Consider the following 22,438-nt stretch of genomic DNA (forward strand, 5'->3'; position numbering starts at 1 on the left):
GGACCATGCCATATTTATCTATGTGTTCTTTATAAAACCCAGTGCGCTATTATTTATTCACTTGGCAAATACTTAACAGCCTACAAAGTTTCAGACCCAGGGAAAAGAAGACAGGCTTTGCCCTCAGGAAGGTCACAGTCTAGCTAGGATGACAGATTTGTGAACAACCAAATATACATGCCATAAATCCAAAACAATTAGTGATTTTCTCTTGTCTTGCAATTATTCTTATTAAACCCAACCAGATTCACACATCTTTTAATAATGAATTTAAAAAAATGTTTCTAAAATTACAATATACTTTAAGGAGTAGCATTTTGATTATACCATTCAATCAACATCAGAACAGTTATGATTATAAAGGTACACAGTTTCAGCTCAGTGTTTACCTGTGACATAAGCAATCTGATCTTTGGCTTGGTCCCTCTCTTTCTTCATTTTTTCCAAGTCTACTTCCAGAGCTTGTTTGTCTTGTTTCAGTCTTTTGATGTCTTCCAATAAACTGTCTTTTTCTTTCTTGATATTCAAAGAAATATAAAAGCAAGTATTTTACAACCACAATAAGTTGTAGTATAATCTTTCACACAATCCACATCATGAATATTGTTGCAAAATATTTTCTCTAAATTTTAGCTCTGATGTTGTTACCACCTGCCCCACCCCAGAATTTTTAATGGCGTGCAATAGCCTATTAAAATCAGTTCTAATCATCTCAACACAGCATTAAAGACCTTTCAATCTACTGTTCTAACTTCTTCCATATACTAACCATATTGATGACCCACTAATTCTCTTGCTTGGATTACTGTACTAAGCTCTTAATTAGTATGCCTCTTCTACCTCTGGCCCCTACAGTCTATTCTCACAGCAACCACATGAATTGTTAAACAGTCAGTTGATGTCATTCTCCATCAAAAACTCTCTGCTGGCCAGGCGCAGTGGTTCAACACCTGTAATCCCAGCACTTTGGGAGGCCAAGGTGGGTGGATCACTTGAGGTCAGGAGTTTGAGACCAGTCTGGCCAACATGGTGAGACCACATCTCTACTAAAAATACAAAATCAGCCAGGCATGGTGGTGCCCACCACTATGACAAATGGGATCTAATTAACCTAAAGAGCTTCTGCTTAGCAAAAGAAACTATCATCAGAGTGAACAGGCAACCTATAGAATGGGAGAAAATTTTTGCAATGTATCCATCTGACAAAGGACTAATATCCAGAATCTACAAGGAACTTAAACTAATTTACAAGAAAAAAAAAACCCAAAAAACATCAAAAAATGGGTGAAGGATACAGACAGACTCTTCTCAAAAGACATTAATGTGGCCAACAAACATATGAAAAAAAGCTCATCATCACTGGTCATTAGAGAAATGCAAATCAAAACCACAATGAGATACCATCTCAAGCCATTAGAACGATGATCATTAAAAAGTCAGGAAACAACAGATGCTGGCAAGGATGTGGAGAAACAGGAACGCTTTTACACTGCTGGTGGGAGTGTAAATTAGTTTGACCATTGTAGAAGACAGTGTGGTGATTCCTCAAGGATCTAGAACTAGAAATACCGTTTGACTCAGCCATCCCATTACTAGGTATATATCCAAAGGATTATAAATCATTCTACTATAAAGACACATGCACACATATGTTTACTGCAGCACTATTCACAATAGCAAAGACTTGGAACCAACCCAAATGCCCAATAATGATAGACTGGATAAAGAAAATGTGGCACATATATGCCATTGAATACTATGCAGCCATAAAAAAGAATGAGTTCATGTCCTTTGCAGGGACATGGATGAAGCTGGAAACCATAATTCTCAGCAAACTAACACAGGAACAGAAAACCAAACACCACATATTCTCACTCATAAGTGGGAGCTGAACAATGACAACACCTGGACACAGGGAGGGGAACATCATACAAGGGTGCCTGTTGGGGGATGGGGGACAAGGGGAGGAGAGAATTAGGACAAATACCTATGGCAGGTGGGGCTTAAAACCTAGATAGGTTGATAGGTGCAGGGAACCACCATGGCACATGTATTCCTATGTAATAAACCTGCACATTCAGCACATGTATCCCAGAACTTAAAGTAAAATAAAAACAAACAAAACCAGAAAACTCACTGCTGGTCCCTTGCAGGGTTAACCCAAAGTTCTTACCATGACCTTTAGTGTCATATAACCCAGCTTTACCCATGACTGATCACCTCTTCTATACATCCCCACCCATTCCATTCTAGCCAGAGACCTCCTTGCTGTTTTTTGAACAATCCTACCTCAAAGGGTCTGCAGTGTCTCTTCTGCTTGCAGTGGTTTGGGACCCAGATAGCCAGGTAGTTTCCTCCTGCACTCCATCAGGATTTCTGCTCACATGAAGCCTCAGAAGGCCTTCCTGACCACCCTATCTAAATTAGGAAGCCCCATCCTGGCCCTCAGTCACACAGTTTCATTTTTTTCTCACAGCACTCATCACCACCTGACATATAAAAAGCAGGATTTTATTTTGCCAAACTTTGTATCATAAATGCATAAAAAATGCTTGGGACATCCAAAAATAAAAATGAAATTCTCAATATGGACTACATTCCATACTACTCTCAGTAGTTCAAAGTGTTGTGCCCCATTCCTCTGCTTGACAAAAATCATACTTATCTTTCAAAGCGCACTTCAAATTAAGCTAAGCTATTCCTGATAATACCCTCTTCTGTCTCCCACAGACTTCAGTTGTACCTCTAGCATGGCATTTATTACTGTTTCCTATGACACTGATTCATTTATATGTAACCTCTTCTCTTTATTAGGCTGAAGGCTCTATGGGGACCAAGACTGATTTAGTACTACTTGTTTACTTTATGGTACTAAGTGCATGGCATGTATTAGATAAATGTACACTAAACTGAACTTATGAAACTACTGGACTCAACAGCAGTCAACTCGGTATTTAAGTTTCAAAATGACAAATTCTTACAAACTCTGGTTTACACTATCTTACAATTTAAAAATCAGTATTAGAAAGAAAACAAGAGCATTTGTAAAGCATTGTATAATCTTAGTTTCTAGTTGCATCACAGATTTAACTGCATCGTTTCATTGTTTAATCTTCTGTAGATGTCCTTTCAGGAGAGCCCTGAAACTAAAATTAATCTAAAAGCTGCTGAATGCTTTTTCTGCAAAAACCTGTTGCTTAATTAGTTCGATCAATTTAGAAATGTTCTCTATCAGTGTAATTCATGGAATTACAGTATTTTAGAATTCAAAGAACTGTAAACATCTAAAGTTTAATCATGCTCAATCAATGGATGTCCATTCCAGGCTTGCATATTTCCAGGGAGAGAAAATGCCCACCTTCAAGAAAGTGAGTATGCCCCATGTTAAATCTGTGGGCCAGAGGCTTTTGGCTGACAAGTACTTTTCCTCTCTCATAATTTACCATGCAGACACTGAGAGAGGCCTCTGCCATTCCTGTCTTTATCCACTTATGCTTCAAAGGCCTCTAGCTTCTGGAAAGGAACAAACTCAGGGCTTTTGCATTTGCTCTTCCCTCTGGCTTGAAGTCTGAATCTGCCTGGTTGGCGGTTCCTCCACTTCAGCTCTGCGCTCAAACATCTCTCTCTCAGAGAGAGCGTTCCTGTCCACATTATTAAATGCCACCTTACCTCTAACTCATCACCCATTATTCCCTATTTTCATTTTCTTCAAAGCACTTCTATCTGTAATTATTTATTTGTGTATCTGGTGTCTGTCTTCTTCACTAGAACATATGTTCCTGATGAGTAAGATCTGTGTCTGTCTTATTTACCTACTATATTCCCAATGCTTGGATGAATGCCTGGTGCAAGGCAGGCGTTCAATAAAGGCTGTCTGAATAAATGAGTTGTAGTCAGTCCCATTCTCTTTCCAATCCTGGAATACTAAAAGGAAAGGGCTCACGAACTTACTTGTTATTACATTTCCACCTATACTTTATAACCAACTGACATTGTAAGAATATACTAATTGGCACTAATTTTTAAGGTATAAAGTAGACTATACACAAATATACTTGACAAGATTATTTTGTAGATTTATCCCAGTATAAATAATTTTTACTCTAAAACTATTTAAGAATACTAAAGTAAATCAAAATAAAGGTATGTTATATTCCATCTTGTAGTATGTGCACAAAAAAATTCCCAAATAATTTTTACTATTATTTTAAACTAAACTAACATTTTTTTTTTTTTTTTTCCTGATTTCTTTTAGGCTTCCCCTGACTTTGGTAGCTTTACCATGATGGGACTAAATGTGGATTTTGACTCATTTATGTTGAGCGGGACTTATTGTGCTTCCTAAATTCGAGACTTCACCTTTTACTACTTCTAGAGAATCCTCAGCCATTACCTATTAAAACATTTAAATGTGCATTAGGGCATCTTGTATTTCTTAATATTTCTGATATTTTACATTTCTCTATTTTTCTGTTTCACTCTGAGTTCCCTTAAATTGGTCTTTCAGTTTAATGCTTTTCTTAGTTGTTTATGATCATCTATTTAATTCTACTTTCTTAATTTCCGGCATATTTCATTCCCACAGCTCTGTTTAATGTTTGTTTGAATTTGGCCTGTTTTTTTCTTTTCTCATACTTTCTCAATTATTTTGTATATTTAAGCACTTTAAGTCTATTTATTTTATAGCCTCTATTCAATAACTCTATTGTGGTTCTAATCTTGCTGTAAAGCATCTCATGCCTGCTGATGGTGGGTTGTTTCTCTAGGTTGTGTAATTTTGCATTGTGAGCACATCATCAGTTGGATTTTATCTGTGGGAATATTGTGTGGACTAGGTTAACAAGTGTATACCTCTAAGAATTGTTTTGATTTGTTTCTTCTAAATCTACCAGAGATATTATTATCACTGACTTAGAACTACTGTTTATGTTATTTTTTTAGTTTAAGCATTGCAAGGTAGTGTCAATTCAAATACTAAACACAAATGGGCAGAAGAAATACCATTTACATTGAACAACCATTAAAGTATGTGCAGAGGAGACTTTTTACCTCTCTCCATCCAGAGACCAAATTAAGACAGAAAAGCTTCCTTGACATCTCAGTTTCTTTTTTCCTAATCCACTATTTTAGTGAAAGATGTGGTCCTTTAAGGGTATCCCGTCTACAATTTGCTGTTAAACCTCAGGCTTCTTGGTTACTAAACTTACTGCGATCTTTTTTATCCCTCCTTACTTTTGGTTTCTAACGATTTCCCTTACTTTCTTGGGAGCATGGTTAATCATTTACAAGATATTTATTATACTTTTTTCCAGTATATTTTGGTGGTGTTAGTAGGAGTTTTCAAATTTTCTGTCATTAAAATATGTTCAAAACAGGAATTTCAAAAGGTAAAAACAACAGCCTTTGGAACTAATGCTAATTGCTATGCTTGAAACCTTACTTTGTTCCCCCAAGCCTTCATAAAATATGGTAATATTAATTTCTGTTTTAGCTTGCTATTTTTGAGGCCCACTGAAATGGGCTTTTTTAGTTTAGTGCTATTATTCTGAAAGAGAGTGGTGGGAAAAAGTAACTGTCCTCCAACAGGCCATGTTTGGAAATGTGGCAGAGTGGTTTTAATTGTTACAATGACTGGTGGGTGCTATAAGCACATAGTTCTTAGGGACAGGGATGATAAAAATCATGCAGTGCATGAATTACTTCTGCTTAAAATAGAGTTCTGCCCTGCCTTAAATTCTCAAACTCTTCCTATTGATAAATACTGCTTTAGAAAACTCTAGGCCATATTTTTAATAATACAATTTAATAAACATAAAAAAGTTATGGAACAGCATTGCATTTCAACTTTATGTTAGGTATGCAGGATACAAATACTTGTAAGATACAGTCTCTGCTCTCTAGAAGTGCACAGTCTACTTTGGAAGACAGGCAGCAAGCTACTAACTTTTAAAGGTAAACAATTATCTCCAAATTACACTATTTAGGCTGCATACTTTCAAATAAGGAATTTGTTTGAAATAAGGTATACATGTCCTAAATAAAATCATGCTTCTGATATGGCTCCATGATAAACAGGTCTGATGAGATGTGACAAATGCCTGATGAGAGGCTGAATCATAAAGACAATGACATCTAAAACCAGTATTATAATGTTTCCTCTATACTAAGGTCATGCGTATACTATATGCTAATTTAAGATATTTCTCCCTAAGTTTTAAATGGTATGAAATTTACAGATTTTTTCATACATATGGGAATTTTTATAGAAACCTTTATTATCCCTAATAGTCAAAATCCTTATGCAACTTACCTGTGCCATCCGCAGTTCTGCTAACAGATCTGTAAAATTCTGGTTTCTTGTGGGCTCTGAATCTTCAACTACTTGAGACAGAAAACGACTTTTGTGCATCTGTTCTCTGATTTATTTTGAAAATAAAAAGTTGTTTTTCTTTCTTACCAGGTGCTCCTTTCAGTAGAAAATATTCAATTCTTAAAAATTAAAAACTAACATACATTGAAACTATATGCATAAATGAAGGTAAAATTTTCATTTAATCTAAAGATTAAAATACAACCACACTAAAAGAGAAATATACTTTAAGGGAAATGCTTATATTTATTCTAAAAGAACTAAAACCTAAGATTATTGGTTTATTTATAATATAAAAACATTAATTCCCAATTCTCACAGGAAAAAAATTAATGGTCCACAAAGATGTGCTGCATTTTTCTGTGGGGTTGTTAATGCATTCCTTGGCATATTGTTCTAGAATCTTTTCGGAGAGTCGCCAGTCTCATACATGGAAACTAACAAACAAAACAAAACACAGCCTAATATGTAGACCATAAATTCAATTTTCCTGTTATTCCAGGGACATTATAGAAGGAGTTTCAGATTCCACATAAGATCATCTAACCCTAATGTACTAAAGAAACCATTTATTTCATTCTGAAAGTTAATTTAGAGCTTCAGTTTTGGATCCTGGGATAGATCTTCTTTTAGAAGCCAAGTAGTACAAGATAAGATATTTTAAAATAACTTTACTGAAACACCTGGAAAAAAAGCTTAAGTAAATGCATTCATGCATTACCACTGTGCAGATTATCACACATGGCCTGAGGTTACACTTACCAACTTACCAGGAGAAAGTGGCAATAAATATATATATTTTGTCTGCTACCAAGTGTGCCTTTTTCTATTTTGCGTGAAAGATCAGTATGAGCTATTATTAGCAGCCCTGCCTCTTAGGCCCTAGTTTATATAACCAAAAAAGGGGAAGAAGTATATAAATAAATTTGGTAAACATTCATGATATTCATGGGTCAAAAAAACTTCTGGTAACAGTCCTTTCTGAATGATTAGGTGTTTATATAAAAGGATACACAAATAGTGGCCATTTTCTAAAAGAAGATAGTATCCAAGCTTGTCCATGTTCATGAGCTTGGCTTTTTCACTTAATATGTTAAAATTGGAAGCAGTAACGTCCAAAAGACCTTACAGTCTGAAATATGATTCCTAAGTAGGTGCTGGTGCTCCATTACCCTGCCATGATAAATGCTGGCTGAAAACAACTTGCAGGTGCTCCTTTGAACAGCAGCCCCTGCCCCCTGACACAAAGGGCAGCCCCCACTCCTTTCCACGGTACACTCCAGCCAGTGACTAAGGCTGCCCCCTTGCCTCAAGAAGGGACCAACTCTGGTACAATCTATTCTCCAGAGCTTCTTGGTGGGAGGAGAACGAAGCCAGTCTCCAGCTGAGACCACTATTTGCCCTCCCCCTACCTCGCCATTCCTGCTTCCCTTGCTCCTTTCTCCTGAGAGTTATCCTTCAGTATATTATCTCCACAAGGACCTGCACCATCTCAGGCTCCGCTTCTGTGGAACCTGACCCAAGAAGATCATAAGTGATACTGGATGACCTTTCTTTTTTAGTATTATTAATCACATGGTTCCTTGGGAAATGGTTATCTCATTCTTAATAACTGATCAAGAGGAATACCGTATATTCAATTTCCTGAAACTGATGTTTGAATCATTTATGAACATAAATTCATATGAATTCAAATATCAATATGCTGAAAATACTATCAAGTATGTGCTAGCCATCTAACACCAAAAGAAAAATCCACTGAGTATTAAACATATAAACTGGAAATGAGTGTACAAAAAAAAAATAAAATTTTACCATCTAAGTAAAAATAAATGTATTATTAACATAATAAGAAAATGCTTAGAAATAGTTTAAGTATATTTGATTTTAAGAAGTTCAAAAGTACTTACTTTAAGGAAGCTACCTCACTGAATAAACTCTGGTTTTCCTTAAACATTCGCTCCTCATTTTTCTTGTTTTGTTCTTGGAGATCTTTTACTTGATTATATAATCGTTCATTTTCCTTTTTAAAAACAGAATACTGCATTTTAGTTAAAAGTCATTAGTACTTATATAACAGAATATACGTGCTCATAACAGATTAATCCTTTAAATGGTCTTTTAAGTTTCTTTAGTTTTTGCATAGTAAAATATTCTTTAAACTTTTTATATTACATCAGAAGAAAATTTGGTGTCTAAAAATAGTTCTTTCCATAATGTTTAAAACGCCTAATTGAAAAAATAATTTGCCAAAATTCCCAAAGCCAAAGGGCCTAAGGTCAGTTGAATGAATTGCATTTCACAGGAGTTAAGTGGGAGAGTGGCTGAAGGAATCACTACATCCTGACTATGTGGGCCCGGGTGGAAAGACCCAGTGAGACCCTTTATATTCTTTTCTGTTTCTGACCCGAGAGAGGGAAAAAGAAAAAAAAAAATCGAATCACTGCTGGAGGAAGATTCTGGAAGTCTGGCTGCCGGTGGTGAGATAATCAGATGTATCTATGGGTGTTCATGCTTGTATCTGATATTGACCGTAAACAGGGAGTTAAAGACTGGTGTTTCTGAAAGTTGTCAGGACAAGGCAGAGCAGAGGACAGATCCAGTTCACCAAAAGGCTTGAGCTAAAGAGCTGAAGAGTGACTCAACCAGTTGAGATCAGAGGGAGAAGAGAAGGTACCAATCTGCACTTAGATGTCCTCCCTGGCTTATTAACCTGTTTAAAATTAAAAATCAGATGCAAACCAAGAGCTTTTGAGTATCTAATGCAAACTATAGACTGTTTTACCATGTCTGGAATAGTGCTGGGCAGACAGTCTATGCTTAAATACATGCAGAATTAATGAACATCCTCCCCTACTATTTAGACACATAAATTTTGTGTTGTCTCTGTTGGAGGGGTTAGTTGGCATACTTATGGGTCTGTTAAATTTTCTTAAAAACCCGTTTTTTAACGGCAAGATCAAACTGGCAGAAGAATTTGAATGGTTCCCAGTAACTGAGGGCAGCGTGTCCTGCAAAATCATTCTGATTCAGCTACAGCAAACATTGTAATCACTGATGTGGCAATGCTTTCGATGATGTCCCTGGGTGATAATGCATGTTACTAAGGCTCAAGGTTCAAGTTACAGTTGTCAAAAGAGAAGAATGTAATAAGAGACAAGAAAGGGGAAAAGTAAGAAAAAAGGGTGTGAGAGGCAGGGAACAAAGATGCTGAAGATCACTAAACCTGTCCTGGTTGACTGTTAGGCTAGCAACACCAAGATGTCATCACACAGTGCAAACATCTGCCTCTGTAGGACCCACAGATCTTCTTACATTAAATTCAAAATTTTTTCACCCTCAGGACGTTAGCAATTAATTCCAGATTCATATTTCTGAATATAATAGCAAAATCAGCCAATATTGTCTACTGAAGAGCATTACAGAAAACTAAGAAAAGACAGGGCAGTTTTTAAGAAACTGGCTATTAAAAATAATAACAGGTAACTTTCATTGATTGATTGCTGTGTGCCACACTAAGAGTGTACAGATGCTCCTCAACTTGCTTGCCCTGCAAATGGCTATATCTCAATAAGCCCAAAAGTAAGTAAAAAATGTCCTAAGTTGAAAATATACTTAATACCCTGATAAACCCACTGTAAAGTCAAATAATAGTAAGTAAAACTTATGATGAGGTTACATCCTGATAAGCCCATCATAAGAGTTAAAACTTTGTTAAGTCAAACCACTGGAAGTTGGGGATCCTATATATTATTATCCCCACTTCACAAATGAAGAAACTGGATTAGAAAGATTAAGTGATGCCCAAGGCACACAGCAGGTGGTACAGCTAAGACTCAAAACCAGTATTTTCCAATCCAGAACCCACGCTCTTAGCATTTAATTCTCCTCATGGGAAATACATAGACTAGTCAAATTATTACCTCCTATTTGCCAGAATTCCCATTATCTGTTAAATAAGCACAGAAATATTTCAATATGCCTTATTTTTTTTTTGAGATGGAGTCTCACTCTGTTGCCTAGGCCAGAGTGCAGTGACATGATCTTGGCTCACTGCAACCTCTGCCTCCTAGGTTCAAGTGATTCTCCTGCCTCAACCTCCCAAGTAGATGGGATGACAGGTGTGCACCACCATGCCCAACTGATTTTTTTTTTATTTTTAGTTGAGATGGGGTTTCACCATGTTGGCCAGGCTGGTCTTAAACTCCTGACCTCAGGTGATCTGCCCGCCTCATCCTCCCAAAGTGCTGGGATTACAGGCATAAGCCACTGTGCCTGACCTGCCTTGTTTTAATAACTAGAAGGTCAAGAAGAGTAAATATGCCATATGCTGAAGAATTGCCATACCTGTTGATACCCTTGAAGAAGTGTCTCTTGTTCTTGTATTTCTTTTTGGATTTGCTTCAATTTTTCTCCAGTGACAGGATCAGCTGCTTCTCCAAAATGTAACCACCTTGTTTTTTTGTTTGTTTCTTCAAAGCTGCTTAACTTTGAGAAATTGCAGAAATTGTTTTATTTGGGGAAGGAAATGATAAGGTGAGAAGTGAGAAAAAATAATAGAAAACTCCTATTTAGATAGAAAACTGTCTTATAATATTGAACACACTGGAATGTGACATAACTACAGTTAAATCAGCAAAGTGCTGTTTTGTGCTGATGGTGCCATTAGTAACTCACAAATGCTACACAATGTCATCCTCTGGGTCTATACCATCTACAGCAGTTTTGCTCAAACTTTGATTTCTTTGAAGGTCAGAATGAACTGATTTTCTTTAAGAAGGACGGCTAATAGAAGAAAACCATAAAAATGAGCCAATTTAAATTTAATTTGCTCCTCCAACGGTTCAAAATTTAGGCTCTCATGTATGGAATCACTCTTCAAACCATGTCTATATTTTATACAGCAAATACATCAAGTCAAACATCTCTAGGAAACAAGGATGACAATGTATTTAGCAGGGAATACAGGTTTTTTTAAAAAAATAAATATTAAAAACAACCAGAACAATGTGTCTAGTACCTTGGCTTGAAGAATATAATTATCTTGATTCAATTTGAAGAGTTCTTTTTCCTGTTGTTTCTTTAGTTCTTCCAACTTATTTTCTAGTTCTTTCTCTTTTCCTGAGAACGTGGCTTTAATTTGCTCAATTAGGGCTTGCGCACCCCTCCATTTTTCCTCTGCTTCCTGAACTCTTTTAAACATAAGTAATTTCTCCTCCTTGTTTTCACCACAGTATCCTAAGGAATCCTTTGAAGAAAAAGCATTACTTCATTACAGTAGACTTATGTATAAGATTTGAACACAGGTGGTTAATAAAAAAAAGAATAAAAAAGACATGGTTAACAATGTTCTATTATATAAGAAAATTAACTGTTTAGTAAGAGTGATTACAGTATCACTCGAAGGAAAAGACATTTCAGTCCTTATTATATTTTGTTATATATAATTTAGCTTTAATGTAATTTTAGAACATAAAAACATTATGATTATTAATTTTGAATTTAATACCTACAGTCTGAAACTGAATACAGGAATCAGTTTCTGTGGGATCTTCAGACTTCTTAGGAGTAACCAGGCAACTTTCAGTTTTGGGAGCTGGTTTATCCAAAGCTGCAGGCTTGATGAGTTTTGTTCCAGATAAGATTTCTAAATATTATAAGCAATGTATAAATGCACCACAAATATACAGTCAAATGTGTACTCATCAATTGTGTACAATAACTAAAAATACAATGGAAACACTAAAATGAGGATCTCAAAACAGGCTGATGGACTACACTATAACACAGCTGTTTCACTATAACTGATTGCATTCAGAAAAATTGCCACTCCGTAATCAACGTTCTACTAAATTTGACACAGATGGCCAATTAACCCAAGACTATGTCAACTGACAAATGGAGCTAAATAAATGTGAGAATGTAGATAGAAATAACTTTCAGAGTTTATTACTTTTAAATAAATTCTTCTGTTAAATGTTCATAGCAATAATCAATCAAAATTTCTAAATGACAAATCAAGGAGCAGCTGATAACTTTATGAAACATTTTGGTGCAGATTAAGTGTGCTTTTGGAGCACATTTTTTATAAACCACATATATCATGATATTATAGTATCAATGGAATAATATAAATTGCAAGGACGATTTTATAACTGTTAATCTAAATAGGATTTTAAAAGATTAACACTGTTATAAAAACCTAGCGCGCGCGCTCTCTCTCTATATATATTCAATTAGAAAAAAATGTGATAAATATATAATCTGTTCCAATTTTCAGCTTTTAAGGTAACCTGTAAATTCTTAAACAAGAAATCATTCTAAGGCTAATATATTATTCGGTTAATAATAAACAATGTTTAAGAACAATACCTAGAAGGGATCCTAAGATCCATATTCAACTACTACAGGCCCTGAGTTCAATAAACACTATCTGATTGCTTTAGAGATAAATTAAGAACTTCAAAATTTAAATTTTAAAAATAATTTATTCAAGATGCTAACTTTTTAAATGTAGAGTTTACTTTTTAATTACAAATGTTCTACATGATTATTAAATATTTGGAAAATATAGAATAGTCAAAAGAAAAAATAAATTACCAACAGTCCCTCACCAAAAGATTTCATTTCAATTATTTTTCCAGGTATGTGAAGGTTTTCCTTATAGAGTTATGATCACATTTAATTAGACTGATGTAAGTTTTCTGGAGAAATTTCTAAAAGTGTTCATGAAGAGGCTGTTTTGAGTCATCGTAAGAGGAGGCTTTTAAAACTTCCCAATCACTGGAGGCTCATTAAATGAATGGGGTGTGATCTGCTAGCACATGATTCTCCTCAGGACAAGGCAGTTAGTACAGGTGGAACGTCCCAGACCAGAAAATCCAAAATCCAAACTGCTCTAAAATCTGAAATTTTTTGAGGGTCAACATGATGCTCATAGAAAAATGCTTACAGGACCGTTTAAGATTTTGGATTTTTAGATTGGAGATGCTTAACTAGTAAATATAATGCAAATATTCCAAAATCCAGTGAAATCTGAAATTTGAAACACTTCTGGTCCCAGGCATTTTGGATATGTAATACTCAACCTATCACAAGTTCTTGTTCATAGCTGTAGTCTGCCAGTCCTTTTATGCCAGAATTCTCCCTTCTTGAATTCTTAATTTTTACTTCTCTCTCAGTGGACTAAAGTATCAAGTAATTATTTTAAATAATGGCACATGAGCAGTACTTTCTCCTTTTACACATGAAAAAAAATTTGCTTGAATATGAAATTTAAACATGAAAACACTGTGGGATTTGGAACCCATGAAACCTTCTTGGAATAGCAATGCATAAGAAAATTCAATCAAAAAAGAAACCAATCAAAATAACTCCAGAATAGAGAAACTATGGCTAAGAGACAAGAGAAAAGCATTCAGTCTCTTTAATAATCAGAACCAAGAATTAAATCTAAAAGCTGAGGGAAATTAAGGTTGTAGTAGAGAATATACTAAATATATCTTAAGTAAAAATAAAAACGAATAGGAAGCATGTAAGTTGGGGATACAATATGCTTTATATTTCACAGAAGGGAAGGAATCGATTGGTAATGTCTAAAATTGAAAAAGTTAAGAAACAACACTACAGTTATGGCAACCTTTGAGTGTTTTCATAATCTCTTTCCTTAAAGATTTTTCATAATCTTTTCCTTGTATTTTCAGATATACAATTTCTTGGGATGAAATTTATTTTTCTTCTTATAGATATAAGTAAACCTAGATCTAATATCCTATTTTAAAAGAACATGTAAAGTGTAATCCCATTCTTACAAAATATTTTGTCCATTTATCCACATCTGCCTTTCTCTTTCCATCCATTCATTCACATTTCCTTCTATTATGTAAGTATACACATAGTGAGATGCATGGAATCTGCTAACCCATCATAACAACAGTTGTTTCTGGCTATATCATTGCTTTCTTCTTTTACTTTTCTGTAATTTTGAATTTTAAACAATAAGCATATATTAAGAATTTTTAATTCTTAATAAGAAAAGATACTAAGAATTTTTGTCCTTTCATGAAAAAAAATTAGTCTAAAAATAAAAACACAAGTTACAGCCAAAGAAAATTAATCAAAACTAAAAAAGGAAAACAACCACATGGCTGGTACTGCTAACTGCCAACCTTCTCTTCCTTCCTATTAATAAAGATCTAATTCTGTCCTGAGCAGCAAGGTACATAGTTAAACATACTTGACCCCCTGAACTCCATGCAACTGATGGCCACAAGATCAAAGGTCATTAAGATGGATGCAAAAACTTTCCTGATTAGGAAGTTGATGATTTTACTGGCATCTACCTTTTACCTTTCACCCTATCTCATGGACAGGGTCCAGAGGCGGAGTGGCCATTGTGACAGTTAAGACAAAAGTCACATACTAGGGATTTTGCATCAGGAAAGAAAAAGGAATCTGGTTCCCTGCACAGCTTACCAGCCATGAACTGCCTATCTCTGGACGCTTTGTTACATAAAAAAGATATCTTTAATTTGGTTAAGTTCTAGTAGCTGGGCTTTTTCTTCATCCTAACCAATGTTGACTTTGATTTTAACTGCATTCTGCATATTTTCTGAACACTAATCTCATCTCAAACTCTGCTTCCTGGAGAACTCAACCGTTAACAAGTAACCACTATCCCAAAGGAATTACAGTTCCTCTGAATATAACTAAAACTGCTCTGGGCAATTCTTCAATAAAAAACAGAGATTAAAAACAACATACTTAATAGACAGTCTAGTGAGACACAGTAGTTCAGTATAAAAATATTTATGGTCCATCATTATACTTTACTATAAATTTACTATAAAATTTAATAATGTGTTTTATTTTTATTTTGGATGCACAAATGCTATAAAATTTTAAAATATGAAAAATGAGTTTAAGAATATTATGTCACTTTACTCATAAAAATATCAGTCTTCATCTAGCAACCTCCTTATGATTTCTCTCATTTCTTTTTCACTCACTGTGACATTACTTCTGTCTTCATTCTTGGTAATTTCAACATACTCATAGGTGATCCTTTCAACTCCCTGGCTTTTGGTTCCTTGAACTTCTTTCCATCTCAGCTACTCGTTCCCATTGGCATAGTTTAGGTCTTTCCTAGACTATTATCAGTAATGTAACCACTCCCCAATCTCAGTCCCTTATCTAATCACCTACTATGACTATCATCTCTGTCTTCCCCCCTCACACCCTCTGGTACCCAGATTCCAACAATCCTTTGACCCCACTAGGACTCACAGTTGATGGATCGTACCTGTTGCACATTGTGTCACACTCCCTTGATGCCCTTTCTTCCTTCATTGCTCAACTTAAATTCCATGGTCAACTATTCTAATTACTTTTACATACATCATCAGCTTCACTTGCCAAAAATATATTTTTTGGTAAACCCAACTGTTTTACCAAGTACAGTTTGTTTAACAGTTGGTTAAACAAGTTGGTTATTTAACGTGTTAAATAACAACTTGTTATTTCAATTTAAATTCATGATCACTAACTTTAATTAGACTGTCTTGATTTCTGACAGTCTAACTCTCCTAGATGGCTACTTCATATCTTCTCTTTTCTCTTGTAACCTCCAAAACACCTTTGCCTAACCCTCATGCTCATCTAATGATACTGCTTTCTATTTCTCAGAGAAAACTGGAGCTATCACAAAAAGCATTCTCTCCTCAGCACATCTAACCACCTGCCAGCATACATTCTCCCTTCCCATCTGCCTCCACAGTTCCTAGAATGCAGGAAATAGCCATGTTACTGTCTAATGCCAACCCTTCTTCCACTGTGCACCAGATCCCATTACAGCTACTCTACTAAAAAACATTGCTCCAGTAATTCTTCCCTCACTCTTGTACTTTGTCAATTATTTTTCTTTCTATCAAATCTTTCTTAACATCATACAAACAAAACAATCATTTATTTCATAAAAACAAAGCAAAGCAAAAATGTTCTTGGTCTCATCTTCCATCTCGGCTACTGGCCCATTATTCTGCTGCCTTTTACAGCAACTATCTGCAGTGTGGTCTAAAACTTGAAGCACCATTCCACTCCCATTCCCGCTTATTCCCATTTAATTTGCCTTTTACAGCCACCTCTCCACGGAAACTGCTTGTACACTTTATTGATCACCTCATCCTTGCTAAACCCAAAGAGCAGTTCTCAGTTCTCACCTGTCTTAATCTCTCAGCAGTAAATGACAGAGCAGTCCTTCTCAATACACTTTCTCCACTTGCTTGTTTTCAGGATTCCACATGCTCTCAGGATTCTTCCAACCTCACTCTGTTTCCTTTGCAGGTTCCTCCTCTTCTGCCTGATTTCTTCAGGTTAGCAAGATCAGGGGCCTCAGGCCTTGGCTTGCTCCTTTCCCTCTATCTATGCTCACGATTTTGGTATTCTCAATCAGATTTCAACAACTCCCAAACGGTATCTATAATCCATATTTCCCTCCTGAACTCGACTTTTATATCTGACTGCCTCCTTGTCACTTCTGCTTGCATATTGAATAGACATCTCAAAACTATCATCTCAAAAATTAAACTCCCAGTTTTCCCCCAACTCTCAAATCTACTCAGTCACAGCCTTCCCCATTCCAGCTGAGTATAACTCCATTCTCTCAGTTGCTCAAGCCAAAAATCTTAGCAATCCAAAACCAATTTTTCAGATTTTTGGTTCTACCTTCTAAATATATCCTTATCTAAACACTTTTCATCACCTCTACTGCCACCACCCTGAGTCAAGCTCTGTTGCCTCCTGTAAATTGCATCTTACAAATGGGATGTGGTACCTTAAGATTAATTCTCCTCGATGGAAGCAAAGAAAGTAAAACAACATACTAAATAAAGAGTATATGATTACCTTTTTTCCTAGGTTGATTAGAGGTGGAAATCGATCTCAAGTTTTTGCTTTTTATAATGTCCCCTGAAGTTTTCTTTTCAAGAGTAGAAAACATCTTGAGTGGTGAACTGGGTTTGCCATAGCCTGAGCTCCTAACTGATGCATATAATCCACGATGGGGTTTCCTTTTAAGTAAAGGAGGTGCACTTTTGGCCTTCTTGTATGGTACCTGTTTACCCATTACAGCCCCTTCTTCTTCAGAACTAATTTGAGATCTGTAAGTCTGTACACAACAAGCAAAAGCTCTTCAGTACCTAAACTTTAACTATTGTTGTAAATGAATATTTAAAGGATGGCAAAACAATAGTGATTATCAAATAACGTAGTTGGTAAAAGGCAAACTACCATAGTTAAGTTCTTGAAGTCTAATGCATCAGAATTTTAGTATTTTGAAGCAGACCTTCAAAGTTAGCATTGAAACAAACTAAAGCAAAATAATAAGGCAAAATTAGCTTGCCAGAAACCAAGATGTGTAATTACTTGAATGAACACAGCAGAAAGAACATATTTTGAAATGACATAAAATCTTATTTAATTTGTTATCTGAATTTCTCAAGATGCTTTAAAAATGTTATTAATACCTTGCCTTATTCCACAAAGAACTGGAGAAGACTTAAATACATAATTCAAAATTATAAAATACAAGTAGAATGTATGAATCATGGGAACTATAAAGCAGAAGAGCTCAAGAATACAGGAAAAAGAACCAGTAAAATGTAAATTTCTTCACAGGTGTTAACTGCTTTCCTATAAAATGACAACTTAAAAAATACAAATGACTGGAAAGACTGAACAGTGCACACTACAATGATGAATAAACTTTTTCTTATACTGTTTAAATTCTGGACTATATTTTATTCAAAATAGGAAAAAATGTATAAAGAATGGCTTCTAAAAGCAAGCTAATGTTATGGTGGTATTTTTGAATTTGGGGATTGGCTAGCATTGTAATAAATATCACTCACAAATATCCAAGATCTACTGTGGAGGTTAGTATACAATCAATCCCACTAGTTTAAAAAGCACACACCTACCAATAGTACTTATATACTTTACATAACTTCGGTTCTCAATATCTCAAATCAATTTAGACTATAAATACTTACTTTATTAATTTTGTCATCCTGAGATAATGATGAAGAATTAACAGATATTTTTTTCCTCAAAATATTAAGGTACATTTTATCAACATGTTCTTCTGTGGCAGTTACTCGTGGACAGCTGTTTTCCATACTCTCATTTGTGGTCTTTTGTAAAATCACATTCTCATCATTTTTGTCAAAAAAATGGTTCACATGTTGTGAGTCTTGAGACATAATATTTGGGTTCATCTTCAGGGGTAAAGAGTTAACAAATTCAGTTTCTTTACCTTCAGCCACTTTATCAGAGCTATACAACAAAACAGGACACAGATAATGAAACCTATGTAACAGCTCTTCAAACATCAGTAATAACCACGTGCGTGTGTACACGCAGATGCACTATATATATGAGTTGTTAACTATTCATATTAAGTTACTGATGTTAAATAAATTATTTATAATTTTGGTTAACAGCACACTCACGTAGTGTAATTGCTTTTAATTTCAGATAATAATTTTTTTTTTTTTGAGGCGGAGTCTTGCTCTGTCGCCCAGGCTGGAGTGCAGTGGCCGGATCTCAGCTCACTGCAAGCTCCGCCTCCCGGGTTCCCGCCATTCTCCTGCCTCAGCCTCCCAAGTAGCTGGGACTACAGGCGCCAGCCACCTCGCCCGGCTAGTTTTTTGTATTTTTAGTAGAGACGGGGTTTCACTGTGTTCGCCAGGATGGTCTCGATCTCCTGACCTTGTGATCCGCCCGTCTCGGCCTCCCAAAGTGCTGGGATTACAGGCTTGAGCCACCGCGCCTGGCCTAATTTCAGATAATAATTTTAATGCAGTATAATGCAAAGGATTATAAAGGTAATGCTGAGATCTATTTTAGAGAAAGACCAAACCAAACAAGACTGAGACTGCTTTTGTAGAAGAAAAGTAAAATATAAATTTCTAAGTGAACTTTCTGTAATATATCTTTTATCTACAATTTCTTATAAAGTTGACATGCATTTGAAATAAGAAAAACATTTTAAACATTTCTAGAAGAAACTGAAGAAATAATCATAATTTATGTTAAGGAGGCTTAGAGTATAAATACTAAAAAAGCATATACTTAATCACAGTATAGGATAAATTTTAATGTAAAACAGAAGAATCACTAGGCTTTGAAAAGAAAATCACTTCTGTGGTTTAAAGTACTTAAATGTAACAATTCAATTAGCTATTAAAAATGTAGAAGATACAACGTAAGGAAATGTTTTAAATGCGGTTAAATATTGGCAAACTACAGGGTCCCCAAAAATATGGCAACTGTGGTTTAAAACACTTAAATGTAACAATTCAATTAGATGTTAAAAATCTAGAAGATAACAACATAAGGAAATGTTTTAAATACAGTTAAATAGTGGCAAACTACAGGGTCTCCAAAAATATCGGAACTGTTAGTCTTAAAATATTTAATCATGTGTCAATTAGGCCATTTAATTTTATAATTTATAAAATAAGATTAAAGAATGTTTAAGAGGCTACCATTTTCATATAATGTAGATTGACTTCTTGGTAACCATTAGAAGCTTCTAAAGTGGCTGGAATCATCAAAAATATAATAGTTCTTTCCTTCTTCATAGCAGCAGAACCTGGCTAGATGTTAATCAAAATTGTTTCTCATTCTTGCTGGGTACCAACTAAACTATATTTCCTTGCCAACTTCCATCTAGATGGGACCATTTACTAGTTCTTCCCTTTAGAATGTGAGTGCTATGATGCCAAGAACCCAACTTATTTGTTACTGGCTTAGTTGTCAGGTTTAGGGTGGCAGGAAACTGATAGAGTCTGGAGAGATGGCAGCCTATGTTTTACAGTGGCAAAACATTGCTAAATTGTCATCTACAAAAGTTTGTAAGGCAGACCACATGCCAGCCGACCATGGAGAACTAAGAGAAATGACGGGAAAGAACAAGGAGTTAAGTGCTGGCTACTATTAGCTTCTTTTGACAAGATATTACCAAAAAACTGATGAGCTCAACACAGAATGAGCTGGTTTGTAAGCAGAATTTAAAGATAATAGAAAGAATCTAGAAACTCTAGAAATGGGTTCTCTCTCTATGTAGACTCAAGCTGTAAGATTCAGCCTTGAAGAATACTATGAAAAAGCAAGATTTCATGAGACTTCTTGGTTGAAGAGTGAGGAGTGACCCAGTTCCTTAGCAAAGATCATATTAAGAGTGTCATCTAGAGTGAGACTCCGTCTCAAAAAAAAAAAAAAGAGTGTCATCTTCACATTTAAGGTATTGTTTCCCCACATATCTAGAGAACTGCAAATAAACGCAGAGAAAAAAATTAGAGGGACAAGGAATCAAAGAATAAAGCAGATTTAAAACCTTTGTCTAGCAAAGGACTTTTTTTTTTACCTTTTATTCCAGGTTCAGGGATATGGGTATTGTTCACGGGGATTTGGTGTTCAGACTATTTCACACCCAGGTAATAAGCATAGTACCCAACAGGTAGCTTTTCGATCTTCACCCTCCTCCCAACCTCTCAAGTAGGCCCCAGTGTCTGTTGCTCTCATCTCTCTGTCCATATGTACTCAACGTTTAGCTTCCACTGATAAGTGAGAACATAAGTATTTTGTTTTCTGTTCCTGCATTAGTTTGCTTAGGATAACGGCCTCTAGCTCCATCCATGTTGGTGCAAAGGATGTGATCTCATTCGTTTTTACGGCTGCATGGTATTCCATGGTGTACATGTATCACACTTTCTTTATCCAGTCTATCACTGATGGGCATTTAGGTTGATTCCTATCTTTGCTATTGTGAACAGTGTTGCAATGAACATATGCATGCATATGTCTTTATGGTAGACAATTTACATTCCTTTTGGTACATATCCAATGATGAGATTGCTGGTCGAACAGTAATTCTGCTTTAAGTTCTTTGAGAAGTCGCCAAACTGCTTTCCACAACGGCTGAACTAATTTACATTTCCACCAGCAGTGTATAAATGTTCCCTTTTCTCTGCAACCAGCATGGTTTTTTTGTTTGTTTTTTACTTTTTAATAAGAGCTATTCTGACTGGCGTGAGATGGCATCTCATTGTGGTTTTAATTTGTATTTCTCTAATGATTAGTGATGTTGAACATTTTTTCGAATGCTTGTTGACTGCACGTCTTCTTTTGAAAAATGTCTGTTCATGTCCTTGCCCACATTTTTTTTTTTTTTTTTGAGATGGAGTCTTGCTCTGTCACCAGGCTGGAGTGCAGTGGCACAATCTCGGCTCACTGCAACCTCTGCCTCCTGGGTTCAAGCGACTCTCCTGCCTCAGCCTCCCGAGTAGCTGGGACTACAGGTGCGTGCCACATGCCCAGCTAATTTTTGTATTTTTAGTAGAGACTGGGTTTCACTATGTTGGCCAGGATGGTCTCGATCTCTTGACCTCATGATCCGCCTGCCTCGGCCTCCCAAAGTGCTGAGATTACAGGCGTGAGCCACCGTGCCCAGCCTACTTTTTAATGAGGTTGCTTTTTGCTTATAAATTTGCTTAAGTTCCTTATAGATTCTGGGTAGCAAAGAACTCTAAATTTCATTGCTGGCACATGGAATTCACTGGGACCAAAGTGATTGCTACGTTACTAAACCTTCTGAAAGAATATAATGTCAAAGAAACCACAACCCTGTTCAAAAGAAAAAAAAAAAAAAGAAACCCAAAAGCCAGTGACTGGGAACCTTAAAGCTACCTGTAGGCAGGAAGTGGATTGAGAAGGGAGTGTATGCCCCAACATGGGTATACCCCTCAACCTAAAACCCACTTCAGTTGTAGCCAATGGTGATAAATACAAGACAAATCCTCCAAGGAATGGAATGAGGGGCTATATAGAATAATAGATTTAAGGTAGCCCCTTCTTAATAGAATAATAACCTAATCAAGGAAAATCCCTATTCCCAAGGTAGGAGGCCTTTACAAGTTCTTTCCAGTGGTTCTCAAAGTTGCAACATTGATTACTGTATTTTCCTCATACTTTTCCTTGCTGAAAGGGCATATCTACTGCAGTTCCACC

At 35.7% G+C, this 22,438-nt stretch overlaps 1 protein-coding gene across 4 annotated transcripts in view; it reads right to left on the bottom strand.

The window, feature by feature from the left end:
• CEP162 (centrosomal protein 162) overlaps nucleotides 1-22,438 on the bottom strand; it is a 102,939-nt gene that overhangs the window by 43,235 nt on the left and 37,266 nt on the right. For all 4 annotated transcript variants that reach the window (XM_033234506.1, XM_033234504.1, XM_033234505.1 and 1 more), the window contains 8 exons: nucleotides 18,418-18,700; nucleotides 17,273-17,534; nucleotides 11,884-12,017; nucleotides 11,391-11,618; nucleotides 10,718-10,858; nucleotides 8,281-8,393; nucleotides 6,311-6,416; nucleotides 390-516 (listed from right to left, as the gene is read on the bottom strand). In XM_033234506.1, coding sequence (XP_033090397.1) covers nucleotides 390-516; nucleotides 6,311-6,416; nucleotides 8,281-8,393; nucleotides 10,718-10,858; nucleotides 11,391-11,618; nucleotides 11,884-12,017; nucleotides 17,273-17,534; nucleotides 18,418-18,700 — 1,394 coding nt within the window. The remainder of the gene's footprint in view (nucleotides 1-389; nucleotides 517-6,310; nucleotides 6,417-8,280; nucleotides 8,394-10,717; nucleotides 10,859-11,390; nucleotides 11,619-11,883; nucleotides 12,018-17,272; nucleotides 17,535-18,417; nucleotides 18,701-22,438) is intronic.

This window comes from Trachypithecus francoisi, unplaced genomic scaffold (genome assembly GCF_009764315.1).
Source record: "Trachypithecus francoisi isolate TF-2019V2 unplaced genomic scaffold, Tfra_2.0 Lachesis_group15, whole genome shotgun sequence".
In the NCBI taxonomy this organism is placed as follows: Eukaryota; Metazoa; Chordata; class Mammalia; order Primates; family Cercopithecidae; genus Trachypithecus; species Trachypithecus francoisi.